Here is an 18,225-nt window from a genome sequence, read left to right as displayed (position 1 = left end):
CTTGTTTCATACTATTGTGAAAACCTTTGTTAAAATAAGCAGACCTTACAAAGCAAGTTCTGGGTTCTTTGGTCTGGGCTAGAGGGGAGCTAATGAACCCCCGCAAGCCCCTCTCCCTCTACCTGGTCAGCAGGAGGAGGGAAAAGCAACAGTAGGGTTTAACAGACCGACCTTTCGGGACAGGCTTTGTTGTTCAAGGCACCTGGCAGGGCCAAACGTGGATCTTAATGTTAGGAATCCTGCAACCCGTGTGTGGGAAGAGGGGGCTAAGTCACCTCTCACCTGAGTAGTGACTGAGAGTGACTCACTGTAAGCGTGAGGAGAGTGGAGCTGGTGCACTCTGGTGCCATGGCACGACAGGGAGCTTAGGAAAAGCATCTCTTCTATAAACTTCAAAAATTACAGCAGGTACAGATACCTCAGATTTAGTATTTTCGGGTTCTCTCTGACCAAATATGAATAGCTGGAAGTTTGCTTAAGTGCAACTTTAGAGTCCTACTACTTCTGAGTGTTTTACAAGGGAATTGTCTAGTTTTTGTGCCACAGATTGATTCTCAGCTTCTTAAAAGGAAAACAGCATTCCCCACTGGACATCAATTACATGAGAAATCTCAACAACAATACTTAGGACTTGGCACTTTTACTTTCTTGTGCATGTCTCTTGTGTTACATGTTCCCTTGCAGCCAGCCAGCATCATTAACTCTATTAAACACACAAATGACCAGAGAGACAAAGACAACACAACTTTCCCAAACCTCTAGGGGAGGGAAAAAAAAAAACCAACAACCAACAAACTCCAGTGCATGAGATGGCATTAAAACCATGGTAAATCTATCTGACATTTTTCTTCTAACCACTCTGTTCATCATAGAGACAGGGACACCGTTAACAATTTTCATTATTGGCCATTTTGCCCTTGGCTGCCTGCTACCGTGATGCTCCCTGCTTCAAGCCCTCTGTAGCACGAGCACCCTTCTAGCATTAGACATCTGTATTAACTGAAACTACGTTACTTTGCTTTTATAATTAGACAATAATATGCTCTCTACAGCATTAACAATATCCTCTCCCAAAACATCAGTGGAAAATCTCTTCAACATGGAAAGAGCTGTGTTGAGAAAAGAGTTGAGAGAGGACAGGGGAAGGTTTCAAAGCAAGCAAAACCTTCTGTTTTCAGGGTGTGGGCTGAAAACAGAAACACTGAAGCCTGCATGCAGATGCACCAACAATAGAAAAGGGCGATACAGTTAGATTACAGGCTAGCCTATGTCCTTTTCCTTGAGGTCCACTTTATTATTTTAAAAGCGGTATCAAAGTTCAGTTAAAGTAACAGAAATACTAGCTTACCTTTGCAACCTTCAGAAGAGCAGAGACCAAACCTTCCCTAGAGCAGAGCTTCTCTTAAGTAACTTCTATACCCCAGCTGACTGCATTTCCCCCCAGATACCCCATTAACTCACATCCCCAGCACAGCTTGCTCTTTGTAATAATTCTCAGAGCTGGTCACATGCTCTCAATTTTCAGCTCTTCCCAAGGAACTGCATTTCCCAGCATGATTGCTCTTAAAGAATCCCACCAGCCAAAACAAACCTGGAGAGGCATAAACATGCATATTAAAGTCTAATAGAGTCACACAACCTACTTAAAAAACCCTAGGAAGGCAAATTCAATCATCCTAAACAACATCTCATTCCATTTACAGGTATCACCAAAACCAACAAAATAAAGCCCATAATTGTCAATTTGAAAAGTTGTGTTGCTAACCTGTTCTTTTAAAACAGAAAAAAAAAAATACAGTTGTTCCCAAGATACCTAGAATTACTACTGAAAACTGGGACAACATAGCATTTCTTCACTAAAAAAGCAAGTTGCAGAAAAAGAAGAAATAAGCTTTTTCTAAATTCTTGTACTACATTCTGTATAGAAATACAAAACTAATTTAGCAGTTTGTGATAGAATAAAACACACTGAGCCGTTTTATTAAGCACTTTAGAGCCACTACTTTGCACTCACAAAATAACAGGTGAGGCTTGATTTTTGATGCCGCACGATGCGGTAGGTGTGCTTGCAGCCCTGTGACCTTCTGCACTTTTGCTCTTTGCAAGTTGCACATTTCCTTGGCACTGCTCTGTAACACGGACCCTGCTCTGAGGGTGGGTAAAGCCACTGGGGGCCACCCCTCTCTAAAAGTGAGATACAAGCTAATTTCTGCAGGATTTACCTGATAGGGAAAAACGCCTCTGGTTTCACTCCGATCCGTTGATTTCTTATTTTGAAAAAAAGTGGACTTTTGTTTTCTGAAGAGTAGCATTTATCACATATCTGTAGTATATTAAATAAATTATCACTGGTACGTTGGGGATGATGCCGAAGGAAGATCTTTGTTTCGTATTGTGGTAGAATCCACAAGAAGTGAACTAACTGTATGTTAACGTTGACTTTTCATTGTTGAGCAGCTTTTCTAATTCTTTCCATTTGGTCAGACGAGATGGCAAATGTATTCTAAATCTAAAAAATGACAGCATTTTATAGTTTACACAGGTATGTGAGTGATGCACAATAAGAAACACTGCACAATGGTGTTAAGTCTGCCACTTTGCCAGTAACTCCATTCAACAAGCTAAATTGAATCATTGCCCTTCATGGGCTCAGGCCTGCTTCCTTATTGTTAGCCAGACAAAGCCAAAACTTTTGGAAGAGAGACAAAATGTTATGTGCTGGTTAAAAATATCTTTGCATTGAAAGAGGTTTTAATTCAAATGACAAAACACAGACAATCATGAAAAAAGGCAGTATGACTGAAGGTTTCGAACATACTAGCAGGCTGTGGAAAGCAGTGGTTAGGATCTGGAAATTAATTCATGGAGAAGTTTCCATTTTACAGCTCAGTATGCCTTTGAATCCTTGCACGGACTGACACACCAGAAATTGTCTAATTTTTTTCTTCTTCTTGAAGTCCTCTTTTTCATATTGTTCATGGATAGAAAATGTGTACATAAATGTACCACTCCAATTATAAAAACTCTCTGTTTGCACTGAAGAAGTATTTCAGAGAGACAGGAATCTTCCGTTTTTAAAAAAGTCATTCTGCAATTTACAGAAAATAAAAAATAAAGCCACATTCCCCGTCTTTTCTCCTCCTGCCCTCCTACCACAGGAGGACCTGTAACTGAAAATGCTTTCCATTTTTCAGCCCCCGCCCCTCCCCTTCTTCCCCCTGTTAGAGGAAAAAAGACCAGTTTTTCAAATAATATACTTCCAAAAACTTCGGGGTTTCTACAGGAAAGCCACTTTAAATTGGACTCTTCCTTTTTTTTAAAAAAAAAAAAAGACCTTGAACTATGACATCAAGAGGTCCTGGAAATTCAACAACAGACATGTAGATTTAATGAAAACACTATTTTTTTGTTTTGTTTCAGGGAAAATGTTTAAAGACATGCAAATAATATCTACCTGTTTCTGAGGAAACGAAAACCTATCTCCTCTGGAGCAGGAACAAAATAAAACCCACAATTATTTCTATGGAAATAAGGCAAAGAAAGCACATGAATGACTTATGTATTTGTATGGTGACAAAGATTATTCCAAATGCATTTTAGGATGAAGCTCAGCTTAGGGGAGGTTTGCATGTTTTGAAACCTTAACTAACTAAAAAATATTTCAATTCCCAGCAAATCATCTTTTCCTTCCATTTTCAAAGGAGAAACATTTAAATACAATCCTAGAATACAAAAAGGCTTGTAGGTAGTTTCATCATTGATTTGTTGTGTGATCTCAAGCAAATGAGTTAGGCAGTCATACCTGCGTTTCTTCATTAATGAAACAGAAATGATAATTACTCTTCTTTGTAAGGTATTTGGCACACCTTGTAATAAAAACATACACAGTATGATTTCATTTTGTGTCAGTTCCCAGTGCTGCTTGTGGAGTATTTACTGAGAATCAACAATGAAAAAAAATCACCTTGGTAGGAAAGGAGATGTGGTGGTTTTAAACCTTTAACTAAAGAACCATGAGAAACTGTTTCCGATCCAGATTTTGGGTTTCTTCTTGCACTAAACTTATACAAAGCCTTGTTCAGATTTACATTTTGTATTTCTTTTAAACTTCTGCAAACATATTTTTTGAGAGTTTTCCAGGTCCTGCCTACAATGTAGTCCAGCTCTGCCTGATACGCTTGGACAAATCTCTATTTTCTTACTTGATCTTACCTTTGATAAGCTCAGATCAAGCATTGATAAGACTTATGTTCATATTCATCCATACTGAAGGAAGACACAGAAGTAACATCTAAGTTATATAGCATAATTATATGTACTGCCACATTCTCATCTTCCTGAAATACCAACAAAAATGAGAACTAGAAACCAAGTGACAGCAACGTAATCATGTCACACTCTTTGCAGACAAAAAAAAAAAGCAGAAAATATCATATTGCCGTTTCTGATGGCTCTTTAAAGGATTCATGTGCACTACCCAGAAAGGGCATTCGTGCATTTCCTGTTCTTCCTTTGTGTTGATCTACCTAGTAGAAAACTATTATTTTTGCAAAGCTAAAGTTCTCAACACCGTCGGCGGCTCTTATGGCACAGCACGGCCGGGCCAGCTAATGCAGGGAAAAAGCATCAGCGCATGGGGAAAGCAGAGGAACGGAGGATTACTCATCTGGGCAGCAGTGGGGGCTCAGCTGGGCTGGTTTATCTCACTGCTCTGCAAGGTCTTGAACTCCACAACAAACCCTGATTCTTGAGGTTTAGGACTCTAAGACTTTTGAAAGTTTCCACAGAATTATAGGCTGTCCAACCCCTGGGCATAGATCAATAGGCCCGACGCTGGTTAAAATGATGGAGGGTGTAGGACCAGGAGATACTTTTGCTTTCAATAATGAAGCTTAGATGAGGTATCTAGAGATCCTTGACCTAATCTGACTTAAAGTAATTTCATTCATTGATGTGTGACAGCAATTTGTAAGGTATTTCAACTCAGTTTGAACTAAAATTGATCAGTGTGCTTTGAAGGAATTTGTAGCAATTCAATACAACACCAAGCAAGTGAGATGCAGCAGAGTAAGAATAGTGAGAACAATTAAGAAAATGGGAAAAATCCTGTGTTTTGAGATCCGCTTAGATCTTCAGAAAATACTCTATGTCAATACACATCAAAGGATTTACAAAAAGAGGTTAGGGGTTTTGTTTGTTTGTTTGTTTTGAGGTTTAGTTTATAGCTGCAGAAACTCAAGTATGGTACAACAAAATGACACTAAAAAATTGTGTTTCTGAACCATTCAGAATGGAAAAGTTTTTTGTTTTTTCTTTAAAGTACATCATAGCCACTTTGAGACAAATTGCTTCCCTCCTGTGAGAAAATGACTAAAAATCTTTAATAGGCTTTTAATAGATCTAGAAGACTTGGGAGTATCAAAAGATCAGAATAGCTCACGTGAGGTGCCTTAAATCCTGGAAAGGCTGAAAACATAAAAATGGTATTTGTGGGAGTTGGGTTTTATTTTGAAAGAGTATTCACAGTGAGATTTAAAAAAAAGGAACAGTTAGATGTGATAAGCATTCTAGGCTTTTCATAAGTTAGCATCTAGCCCCTAAACTAACACACGAGTCCTCACGTATTTTCTCTTACTACTCCGAGAGCTCATGGCAAACCAGTGCCAGTGCAGTTTTCTTTCCAAGCTGCTTTCTCACACCTTCCACCCAGTATATCCCTAGGACAGAAAGCTTCTCGTAGACTACTCTACAAACGACAAGATCATTCAGATTAAAACCAGACTTGTTTTTTCACTTGGAGCCTCAGGTGTGAGGAAGCCAGTATTCAAAACAAGTTGCCCTTCAGAAGCGCAGAGCAGAAGAGGAAGGAGATCTTTTTTTAAAGGCGTGTACCCAGAGAAGGCACCAGCTTTGCACGGTTCTAACACCACAGCAGGGAATTAACTTGGTTCAGAAGGATTTGGGAAAGACATTTCTGCAGGAACAGGTCAACTGATGACACTTCTTTAAAAAAAGGGCCACGTCATTTCAGCGTCACTATATCAGTTTGACCAAAATATTTTAGTTCTAAGACACTGCTACACATTTTTGGACTATACTGTAGTTTTCACAAAATAACATAAGCAATTATGGTACATTTATAGAAATGTAAAAGTCAAAACAAAATATTTTACCTCAAAAGAAAACATTAACGAAGTGCTTTGTTAATCTTAAATGCTGACTCTCAGTTTGGTGTTTTGTCTCAATTTTTGTTTTCATTTCAAAGGAAGTGTTGACAGTTTGTTTTTTATTCCAATCCAGAATGAAAGCAAACTTTCCAAATATTGCTGTTTCTTTTGAAGCACGAATAGCAATTCCTTATCTCATGCCAACGATGGTTCTTCAGGAGGCTGTAGTCTGTATGGATCCCAGCATAGATACGCACTTGCCTCAAGAGCACAAAGGGGGAATGTTTCCAGCCTCTACCTGTGCCATCCCATCTCTGGATGGGTACTTAGTGTCTATTTACTGGCATCACATCTGACGATATCTGATGGAGAGGAGCAAAACACTCTGTGAAAGTTGGCTGCTTTATGGTTACAGGTACCCAATTCTTAGGAGTCTCTTCCTGAAGAAGTGGGAAGGAAATTATTTGAAATTCAATGATCAACAGTTTGTGTTAAAGCTGATAAAGTGTCCAGATGTATCCTGGTATTAAAGTCTCACACATTTTTCAGTTAGTGGTACTTTATTCCCAGCTCTAAATGTCACAGAACACAGAAGTTATCTCTACCAGGATCATACTTATGAGGATGAATGTAAAATCATAGCTGAGTTCCATTCAGACTCATGCTCCACAGCGACGCGACGAGGATGTCTCCTGGCGTCAGAGCCGCGGTTATCGATGTGCATACAGCAGTAAGGGCAGGGGAGAAAGAGACTATTCCAGTACCTGGTCCCTCATCTGTGGGTATCTGAGCTCCAAGGCCTTGCTTCAGTGTTTATTTGTTCCACATAAGAGAGCTGCAGCCAACCAGATTTAGACTGAGGTAACGAATCCAGCGGTATGGTAATGGGGCAAAACCAAGGTTCAGGTCCCTTCCTCTGAATCACCAGCAATGGTGTTCTGTTGCTGTTGGGCCCGTGTTACTTCTGCTTAGCCTGTACCCTGGAAAAATTGAATGTTCTCCCCACAACAATACTGACTGAAGCCACGTTTGCGAGTGAAAAATCTTGGATCAGAACACCACCGACGGTTTGATTATGGAACACGTAACCAAACACCACAGAGCTACACACTTCCCAGGCCAGAGATGAATTAGCGCGGTACAGAGTACTATTGTTTTACAGCTGGCCTTACCTTTTCTCATGAATATCAATGGGAGTTTTATTCCTGACTTCAAAGAGAGCGTGACTGAGCCCAGCATACCATACAGAGCAAGTTGAGCGAGTGAGAAAACAATTTCATCACCAGGCGGACAACTGGTTTGGCTGAATAGACAACTCACAAACTTCTGTCACAAAGAGATGTCGCAGCAAAACCAAGGACATTGCAGCAGTGACCATACAAGAGTGTCAAAGAAATAAAATAAAATACAAGAAGGGAAGGGAAATGATGTTAAATGACCAAATCCTCTAAGGAGCAGAAGATAATGGAGAAACAGTAAAAAGTAAGAGTAGAAGGTAAAACTTCAGTTTCCTCTGAGACCAGGTTCTGATCTATGGTCACCGTAACACAACTGGAGTTGCAGCAGGACCCATTAGCACTTTGAGGAAAGTTAAATGTATGTGTTTGTCTCTTTCAGTAACATATTCAATCTAATCTCTCTCATGATGGTAAAATTGTAAAAAAGGAACATTTTTCTCTGCTCAATGCAGACATTCCCTGTATATGTACACTATAACATCACTAATACTAAACTCCATCCCAACCAGACCCAGTACACACACACACACACAATCTTATATTTAAAAGAAAACTATCAACATGCAGAGCTTGCTTAAAACTTCATTTATTTGTAATGTAAGCCAAAGGATCTTAATCAACACAGAAATGCACTGCTAGGCCTCCTTGGGAGCTATAAACAATTGGTGCACTTGTCAAATAAAAATACACAAGCAATTAAATGACAGAGAAAAGCTACAGAATTCTTTACACATACGCTCTTGTTGTGTACACACACAGACACACACAAACACGCAGAGAGCAGCTTCCAGTTTCCACCTGTAAGTGAAATGATAGCGAAGCGATCTAAGCCCACTTTGTAATATGCAGGCAAATAGCCTAGAAAACCTCTCACATTATATAAATGATGCAACCAAATGCTTCCCACTCTGGCAGTTCTTTGTTGTACAACATGCACTGCTAGCCTGACACTTTCTTAAATGGCTTTGGGCTAAAAGGAGGTGCGCAGCAGCTCTCAACATAAAGCCCCTATTTATCTATCTTCGGCAAGTTCAAGTATAACAGCAAATTTAGAACCTGAATATTTGACGCTGATACAGCAAGGTTACATGCCTAACTTTGTGCATTCATACAAGCCTACTGACTACACAGGCAAAATTCAGAGTATCAAACATTTGCTGGGTTAGGGCTTACGTTCAAATAACCCGGGCACAGTTCTCTGGGCTGTACCCTGCTGTTTCTTTCTCAGTGTGAAAGGCGATTCTTTTCCTCGATACATTCCATGTGCTGGAGTTTCTATTCATTTAAAGAAAACTATTTTGGTTTCCCCCGTGTTATGATGACACTGCTCAAGGTGTTACATTAGCAAAGGTGTTTTGGTTACATTATACAACTGGGAATAACTAAAATACATGAGAGGAAGGGGAAATGAGGATATAAAGTCTATATAAGTATTTACACATCCCATTTTTAAAATAAATGAAGGCTAATTAACAAGGAATTAACCACAAGTATGAAATACGAAATGAATGAAAACTCTTTTCTAAATAAGATTAATATTGGAATCAACTACTGTTAAAACCAAAATATAACATGGTTTTGGAAGCTGTAATAAAATATAAATTAATAAGCCTAACAAAAAAAAAAAATCAAAGTTACATAACTGTTTTAAAACACTTTGGAGAGCTCAAATTATAGCTTTTTTTCTCAGAAAAAGCACAGCGGGGGGAACCTCCCCCATCCTTCCTGCAAGTTGGTATTACATTAACAAAAGTCTTCATGTTAAAGCATATACTTCATATATTTTAATAGCTGTTGAGAACATAACACAGTTCTTTCTAAACCTAAAGTAGCACCTCCTGTAAACATAAAAAGCACTGTTTTAATCTCTAATCATTTCATATGCAATAATGCCTTTGTTTTGTAATGAATTCCATTCCTTCATTTTAATGTGCCCATAGTTGCAGGGTTCTGCTGAATCATAGCTTACACAATCACAGCCTCCTAAACTTCAGAGGCTTAGCACCAGAGTTGCAATTGTCTGGGCAACAAGACTTTTGCTCTGTGACTTTCTGTGGCTTGTAGATACCATAGAAATGAGGAATTCGGAGTGCCCAGCATGCGTCTCATCTATCCTCATTTGACCTACAGTCAGCTTTACCCCGATACTTGAAAATCAAAAAGCAAGCTAATATTTTTTTACAAGTTCTCAGTATTGCTAGCCTAAAAGGTTTACCTGTCGTATGTTAGGCTTACATTATCTTAAACTTTTTAAAGCAGCATGCTGAATTTTTGCTTTCATTGCCTTCTGGTTCTGAAGTCTGCAAGGTTCATTTGGGTTACATTTTCAAATTTCTCTCTGTAGCTAGAAATGTACTGTTCTTTTTAAGTGGCAACTAAAACTTCAGTTAAAATAGAAAATACTAAGGCAAGTTGCGAGAGACAGTAATGTCTACAATTAAGTTTAAATGCCTTTCTGGGTCCCATTAGGAAATTCTGGGCTTTCAATCAAAATAGATGCAGAGCTGCCTCTGTCCTTTGCATGTCCATTTACACTTACGTGGCAAAGACTGCAAGATAATGGATCTGAGTCAGAAACATGCACAAACTGTTGATTAGAATTTGCAGCACACAGAGGCGCAAACAACAGACGTTTCTGTTTGTCTGTCATGCCTGTGAGGACTGCACTGAAATTGCTAGGACCAAGACCGTATGCCCCTTATTCCAAGCCTCTATCTTAACACCTCCTCTACTCAGATGACTCTGTAGTGATGCCGTTTGCCATGCCGTGTCATTCACACAACACGCTTACGGATGAGTCACAGACATTTTCACACTCTAGTGTTTGGAAAAAGTTTGTCGGCACTTCTTCCTGTGTACAGCCTGTTTATCTGGCAGCCTGAGATGCCAGCAAGGCCTGTATTTTCCCTCTCATGAGCTGCCCCACAAGGAGAGAGGAATGTGCAAGCTAAAAGGACTTTCTCTTGGAGACTGTTTTCTTATGAAACCGTGCATCAGTCCTGACTGCATAGGGTAGAAACCCCTAAAACTGCAATTCTTCAGAAATCCTACTTTTTAACTTAGGAAACATATCCTTTCCCTCATTCACACACCCCAAATATTTATCTCTAATAAATGTATGTAACATGTACAAGATACACAATCTGTATCAGTTGTCCTTTCATTAGAGAAAAGCTTCATGTATCTCACCCTGCTCACCCCTCTCCTACTTTGCCTATTAGATATAAAAGTAAGTAGTTCCAAGTAATGGCTAATTTTTTTTGCTGAACAGACTGGAAAAGTAAGACCATTTTCTCTGCTGTTTTCTTTAAGCCCTCACCCACACACACCCCTCAGGGCTTACACTTAGAAAATGCCCTCTGGGAGTCTGCTCTTGTATCACTGCTCTTCAAGAGTGTCCTCACTTCCAATTCCCCAGTGACTTGTCCCAATCACCTTTCAGTTACTGCGAGTTTTAATAAGCTCTTGCCTGTGCATATCCTAAGATGATCATCGTCCTTTCGAAATCTAAACTAAATGAAGTATTTTAAATAAACATCAAAGCCATCTTGTATCCTTTTTCACTTTAAGACTATTCATTATGAACCTAGCATAAAACACACTACTTCCAGGAACGAAAGTGCCAGGCAGAAATACATCTGTGTGCCCCAGGTCTCTGGCGAAGCAGAAAAGGGGGGGTCAGAGGCAGCATTCTCAGCCTTCCAACATAGGGATGGAAGAACGGTGGCATACCATTGTTACTGTGCAGTAAATAGCAATTAAAGAGGATTAACTAAAGAGGAAAAGAGATCGATAGTACCTCTTTCTGTACTCTTCATTCACAATATTCTTGGACTGTGTCTAATGTAATTAGTATTACCAAGTTAGGGAATACATTTTTAAAATTGTAAGAGACTGGAGGGGAAGAACATGACTGTTCTCCATGCCAGAAAGGATTCTCTTTCTGTTCTCCATTAGCTGTGCAGGTGCCACAGCTTCCACTGCATCCCCTTCCCATTTCTTGTACACTGTTTTCCTATTTATGCTGTAATTATTTTCCTTTTAATTCCTTCATGAGAAGCTCTCACAAAACCACTGAAGAGCAGAGAGGAAAAATGACAATCACTAGACAAAAAGTGCTGTAAAATACAAAGTAAATAGGCACTTCTATTCCCCTAATCTTTTTAAGTAAGGGAAATCTTAGGTCCTACATGTGAAGAATAGCAGGTAATACACCTTCAGTCAGAAGTGCAATTTTAAGCAAATACTTTCCCTTTACTATAGTAAATTTTAACTCATCCTATCACAAGAGTGATCAGCATTCTCATTACAGTCAAGAATATTTACCCTATCATTGCAAGAGTTATATTCCCTATATGTTACATAGCTCATACCGTAACTTCTTTGTTAAGCCTAAGATCAATACAAGCTTTTGCACAACTTCAAAAAAAGTTACAGTGAATACAGCTGTTCTTAAACAAAAAACCAAACTAAACTCATCAAATAAAAGTGAGAATCATCAGCTCTCCCTATTGCAACCAAGAGAATGTTGGAAGAGAACAAAAGGCCTAAGAAAGGACAGTTTAGGTAGACTTCTAGGACTTCTTCTGTTTTTGTAATTTCAGGGATTATTAGGAGATTGGATAAGGAAAATATTTTAAGTCTGAGTTTCAGTAAAAGAGGTCATATTCTTCATTTATATGCTTCATGAGATGGGGATGCAAGAATGAAAAACTCTGCGTAAAAATATAGCTACATTTAGTATCTGTGGTTGGCCCCCAAGTAGACAATGACACGATTTTCATACACCTTCTTCATAGTTTTCTCAATTTGCTTCAAAAATACTTGTGGAATTCTCCCACATAAAGTGTGCACTGTATCCAGAAACTTAGACTGCAGAGGGTAGTACAAAGACTGGAAGAGATTGTCTTCAAATGGAAACTAAAGAAAAGAAAAAAAGAATTATTAGTTTTCACAAGTTACAAAATGGCATTTTAGAAGTTTCTGTAAGATAAAACCTTATATCGGTAGGCAATGACTTGTCCCTCACCTTCCCAGAGCGTCATCAAAGCCTATCAACTTCAACCACTGGTTTGCTCGAGAGCGCTTGCTTTCAGAAAAGTTTGTCTGGGCTTATTACCTGACATAGCCAACTTCCCAGAAACTGTATGTCTAGAGGCTATATTTAAAGGAGGTTTACTAACATAGGGATACTGTAACGAAACAGATATTGTAGAGAGCAGAGCTGTGCACATACAAAATTCAAAGTGGAAATATGGACCTGTGTGTGTATGCAAGCTTCTGCCTTCCACGTGCCCAGAGGCGCCAGGTGCTCAGGGAGGACAAGCTTTCATTGGGTATTTACGGACCAGAGCTGCAGTACCAGCAGGAAGAACTCCATTCAAACACTTTTTTCCACCTCCAGTATCATAGAAAAGCAATTTATCAGCCTTTTTGATTAGAAGTTTACTATAATATGAAGGAGGATCATTTAAATAATCTCAAATACACGCATGCAGTAAGACAGGAGAGGCCAAAGCAACCTTGTTATTTTGTGTCTGATGGGTATACATAAAGCACGACTATGCTCAGCCTGATCTGCTGGAATAGCAATCTGAGTGACCCAGTTAAAGCAGTAATCTACATTGAAATAAAAGGACTTCCTCTATCGAGATAGAAGACTTACATCACGTATCACTTCATAGAGTGCCTTGAATGTAGGCTGTTTGTCATCATGGTAGACGCCTCTATTTCCATGCAGAATAGAGACTCCTTCTTCTTCTGCACCTTTACAGTTGCTTCCATACATACAGTGATCAGGCCGGTAGTTCCACTGACATGGAAACACATAGAGACACTCTGCCAATGTTGGGCAGGGGAGTCGGGGGCGGGGAGGAAAAAAGACACATCAAACAAGAGTTACAACAAATTAAATCATTTCTGTGAAAAAGCTGGGACTGCTGATAGAAAAATTTCAGTTACTTCTTTCGCAAATATCCAAAGCAGCAGCTAGACAGAAGCTTCCTTTCTTCAGGGGATGACTATACATATCTCAGCACTGTTAGACCTGAACTAACAGAAAAAGAGGGCAACACAAAGACTGGGTGCAAACATAAACCAAGAGAGCATTTTACAAAGCTAAAAGTGACAGAATCAAACCCAGAGAGTATGCACCAGGTGGCACTATCCAGGGTCCTCTGCCCTAGTAAGAAGTTTCCAGAGTGACAAAAATGATTAGGGAAGCACATACAGCAGTAAGGGTCATGCAAAATCCTGAAACCTTTTGGAGACAGCATAGGAATGCTTGCAAAGTATATCCAATATTTTCTGCTGAAGCCTTCACTGAGGCTATGACAATTATACTGAGATATAGCAGTTATACTGAGATACAGCAGAGCATAAGAGGTAGTGTATTTTATCCACAGTCCTTCTAAGAGTTGCCATCCATTAATTTCACAGGTCTAGGTTATTTAAAAATAAGCCTAATTTCTCAAAAGGGCTTATAACCGCCTTTCTCCTAATGATTTTTTTTTTTTTTTAAACTTCCTCCATGCACCCACAGTATTTGCAACATGCTTATAATAAATCACGCCAATCCCTGTGACCTTCTTGCTTCAGAAATGGAGCACAATGAATCATTGCACTATGCCAGCAGGTCATGTCAGAAGCACTGAAGATTGAATTCTTCACTTGGCCTTTTTCTTAGCTTCCCAGGAAGTCTGCAGCTGGTCCTGTGTGGTTCTTGAAGAAGTAGGAGAAAAAGTTTCTGAAACATTTTTTCCCTCAAGGCCTCTCTAGCAGAAGACTGCTCAAGAAAGGGTAGATTGTAAGTGGTTTCCATTCAGTCTGACCTATCACACATTCAGAATTGCTGCCCAGTGTTGCTGAAAGGGCAGGAAGAGCAGTAACGCCTGATCCAAGCCCTGTTACAGTTAACGGGGATCCTTTCGGTAACCCTGAACAGATGTTTGCAGGTACAGCTCATCAGCAGGTCACTATGGGGAGAGGATGTCATCAGGTGCTTAATAGCTTTCGTACGTGTCACTTGAGTATTCTTGATCTTCTCCTCACCGTGACGCTTTTGTGCATTTTTGCTGTCACAGCTGGACTCAAACTCTAGCTGCTCTGCAAGCCTTCAGATCCATTAATCATCAGAACATCCTTCGGAGATGGGAAAAAGGTGCATCTCTTCAGGCCCCAGGTAACACAGTTCTGTGTATTTTTAAGCCAATGCATTGCATCTATAAAAAGCCACCTGCAGCAGTCTTGACTGATTCCTTCCCAGGCCAGTCTCAACAATCCAGCAGTTTTAAATCTCGGGAAAGTCTAGTTTTCTGTTTTAATTGTATCCAGTTCTTTTGTTTTCTTTTCTTGCGCAGTTCTCATGTTACGTAATTCGTAAAAAATTATTTACCAGCTACAAGGAAAAGACAGACTATGGTGCAGAAAAGAGCCTCAACATGTGGATTTGATAGAGAATACTCTCATCACAAAATTAAAATATTTTTGCAATCTTTGTTTTTTTCCTCCACACTTAAGTTAGCAGCTTGAGTTGACTTCACAAATAATCTGGCTTCATCTTTTTCTTCCTCCAGTAGACTGTATTCCCATAACATTCATTTCTTTTTGGAAATTCATTTATGATTTCATAATGAAAATTTCTTCCACTTTATGTTTTCCCTAAGATTGAGGGTAATACATGGTGTGCAAGGGACACTGATGTTTGACATCTGTCTGCAGTAAACAGATGTTAGCTTATTGCTTTGCTTTTGCTCTCTCCTTTTATTTGCCTGGATTTGGGTATATCCAGTTACATACCCTATGACTCCTTAGAGAAAAAGAAAAGAGAACAGAATAAATAAAGATAAATCCAAACTTACTCTGTTCTTAAGATTACTTGAGGGAATACAAGGTCACGCAGGAAACAAGTAAGAATGGATACTCAGCATATTCAGAAGCATGAAATAAGGTTCTCGGCTTCTTTGGGAAGCACGTACTATGCTACAATTTTGAAATCCTTGCATTTCTCAGATGTTACTGGTTTTGGAAGTGCCTGAAGTCATTTCTGTGTGATCAGTGCAAAATACTTACCAGGGGCTGAATTTCCAGAAACTATCTCAGCACTTGTGGAAGAAGTCACACCCTTTTAAAATAAAGATGCCTAAACTTGCCAGTTCCTTGGAAATACACACTCATGAGAATACGACTCCAATTCAAGAGGAAAGGAAGAACAAACAAAAATGTTACAAGTTGTTTATGGAGGCACTGTGCAAGACTGACAGGCAGGAATCAAATATGACATTTTGCTGGGCCGACAAGTACATACATATTGGTCACGCTGGTCCACACTATGGTGCGGGTTATGCCATCTGTTCTCTGACAACAAGGTTTTGAGAGACGTGAAGTCCTCCATAGCTCTTCATAGTCCCAGAGCAAGCAGAATACAGCGGAGCAGAAAATGCACAAATCTAAGCAGCAGAATATAGATGACACCATCCTGGTGCCTGCTGAGGCTGGATCATTCAGCTGAGAGGCTGGAAGCATCTCTCTCAAAAAGTAACTTTTAGCGAAGGAGCGAAAGCAGGAGGGCAACAGTTTCAGATATTTCAATGGGTGTGTCCATTTTCTGTTTATATTAGCTTTGTTACTCATTTGCATAAATATCAGAATTCAGCTAAATTTCAGAAGAATAGAGCATAGCTTTGGAAAAAGTTTGGCAATTTCACATTCAGATAAACATCTGAAACAAAAACATTTTTTCAGCTAGGTCCTGGTCCAGTGACGCTCTTAAGCACACATACAACTTGAACTTCATTCCTGCATTTGATCATTAATGTTATACTTCCTTATTTTCTCAGAATCTCCAGAAAACAGATTTACATATTCAATGGAACCAAGTCCGAGCCCCACTACCTGCACCACGTTCAGAAGTATTTTCATAGGTTGTAAATCCTAGATGCACTTATAAATTAACTTCATGCCAGAGTACATTATGTATTTTATAAATAACAAATAGCACCTTTTTTTTAATTTTTCAAGTTCAAGACATTTTCTTAACACAGATAATCATGACTCCAAGAATCACTACTTACCTGGGTTAAAGTAAAAAATTATATTTAGTAAATCCTGGTCTCCCCATGTAATGTAATTTTTGTACTTTTGGTATAACGGATATAACATTTCCTCCCAAGTCAAACCACTCGGTATCATGCTGTTCTGCAGGGCAGAAAAACAGAAGCAATGGCTTAATACTATGAACAGTGATGTGATATATGACTCAGAGTGTGGCACCCACATATCTGTAAGTCTGCTAAGCCATGTCAGATACCTATGTGAAAAATGAAGAGCTGCCAGGAAATGTTAGACCTGGACAGGGTTGGAACAGCAGAGCTGACTGTGCTCCTGTTTATCTAAACAGGAAAGCTAGGTCTCCTGGGTCTAGCTCTGATGTCAGCTCCTGCTATTCACAATCTTCCTATTCTGAGCAACAGGAGGGAGAAAAAGTGGAAAAATGCAAAAATGCAGGGAAAAGGTGAAAACTGAGGTATAAAACCAAGGAAAAATGCAGACTGGGAATTAAGAGCAAGGGATTTTTTTACTCAAACTGTTCCTGTAACGGTATAGGAAACCCCTGGCCTTGACTGAGGAACAAGACCACTTGGAGTAGATACAAGTTTTTAAAGAGATTAGAGACTATGTGCTCAATGAAACAAATAGAGATTTTACAAATCTTTCACAAAAGAGGAGAGATGTCAGATGTCAGTGAAAATGTTCCCTTCTCATTTATATCAGTTCATGGAGTCACCTGATCTGCAGCAGGATACAAAATTCTATTTACAGCAAATGCAAAAAATTATTGATTTCTCTGGATATTTACACCAAGCGTTCCAATTTTAAAAATACAATGACTGCACTGAAGATCCTTAAGTTCATTCTTTCATGTATCTTTCAAGAGAAAATGAAATGTTGAAGAAGCCATTTTTACTACTGCTAACAGACTGCTTCATCTGCAAGTTCTCAGTGCTCCAGCCTCTTGAGGAAGTTTCACTTGTTTTAATAATAATTTTCACTATAATTGCTTTTAGTATCCAATTATATATATACTTTATTTTTCAGATTCTTTATATTACAAACTTTATATAATTTTATACTAAGCTTTACAAGATGTGAAAAATACATAAATCATTAGTTTCTGCAACAGCTGTGTTTCTTCTCACCTTGAACTGAGTGTTGCGTATCCGTGTTAAATTCATTAGCATCACTCCAGAATTGACTCCAGTTGTCCCATAATAGGGGTGACGCGCAAATCGACTATACCAGCCAATCTTTGGTATTTCATGTTCTGGGGCCATTGCAGCTAGCTGTGTTGAGTTGAACTCTTTCAGGATGTGCCAGATGTCATCGATGGGCCTCAGGAAGAGAACATCAGTGTCCACATAAAGGAGAGAATCCACATCCTTTAAAATGACCTTTTGGGTTTGCACAGTGAGGAGAGGAAGAGACGAAAAAGAAACCAAAGAGACAACAAAAAGGAAGATTATTGGCAAAAGGTACTTTTATTTTAAACTGATAATTTGAAAAAGGTTATTGATTTATTAGCTAAATGTAATTACACATAGGAACAAGTTACCAGGTTATTGGCTTACTGTTTGTTTTGTTGGGTTTTTTTGAACTGCACAACAAAACAGCTACCAGACCACAGAAGCTGGATTCTGACCGACTGTTGTGGTTTAGCCCGGCAGGCAGCTAAACACCACACAGCCATTCACTCACTCCCCCCTGCCTAGTGGGATGGGGGAAAGAATCAGGAATAAAAAAGTAAAATTCATGGGTTGAGATAA

General features: G+C 39.1%; 1 protein-coding gene across 1 annotated transcript; it reads right to left on the bottom strand.

Annotated features, from left to right (window-relative positions):
- Positions 1–12,045: 12,045 nt before the first annotated feature.
- On the bottom strand, positions 12,046–17,853 carry GXYLT2 (glucoside xylosyltransferase 2; the record flags this gene model as incomplete). The annotated part of the gene is made up of 4 exons (XM_009586144.1): positions 12,046–12,325; positions 13,071–13,243; positions 16,477–16,600; positions 17,602–17,853. Coding segments are annotated over 4 exons (732 nt in total), but the record flags the coding sequence as incomplete, so codon positions are not given.
- Positions 17,854–18,225: the final 372 nt, after the last annotated feature.

The sequence above is a fragment of the Fulmarus glacialis genome, unplaced genomic scaffold (assembly GCF_000690835.1).
Source record: "Fulmarus glacialis isolate BGI_N327 unplaced genomic scaffold, ASM69083v1 scaffold32889, whole genome shotgun sequence".
In the NCBI taxonomy this organism is placed as follows: domain Eukaryota; kingdom Metazoa; phylum Chordata; class Aves; order Procellariiformes; family Procellariidae; genus Fulmarus; species Fulmarus glacialis.
The sequence above is the reverse complement of the archived record's forward strand: the minus strand, read 5'-3'. Positions and strand labels throughout refer to the sequence as shown.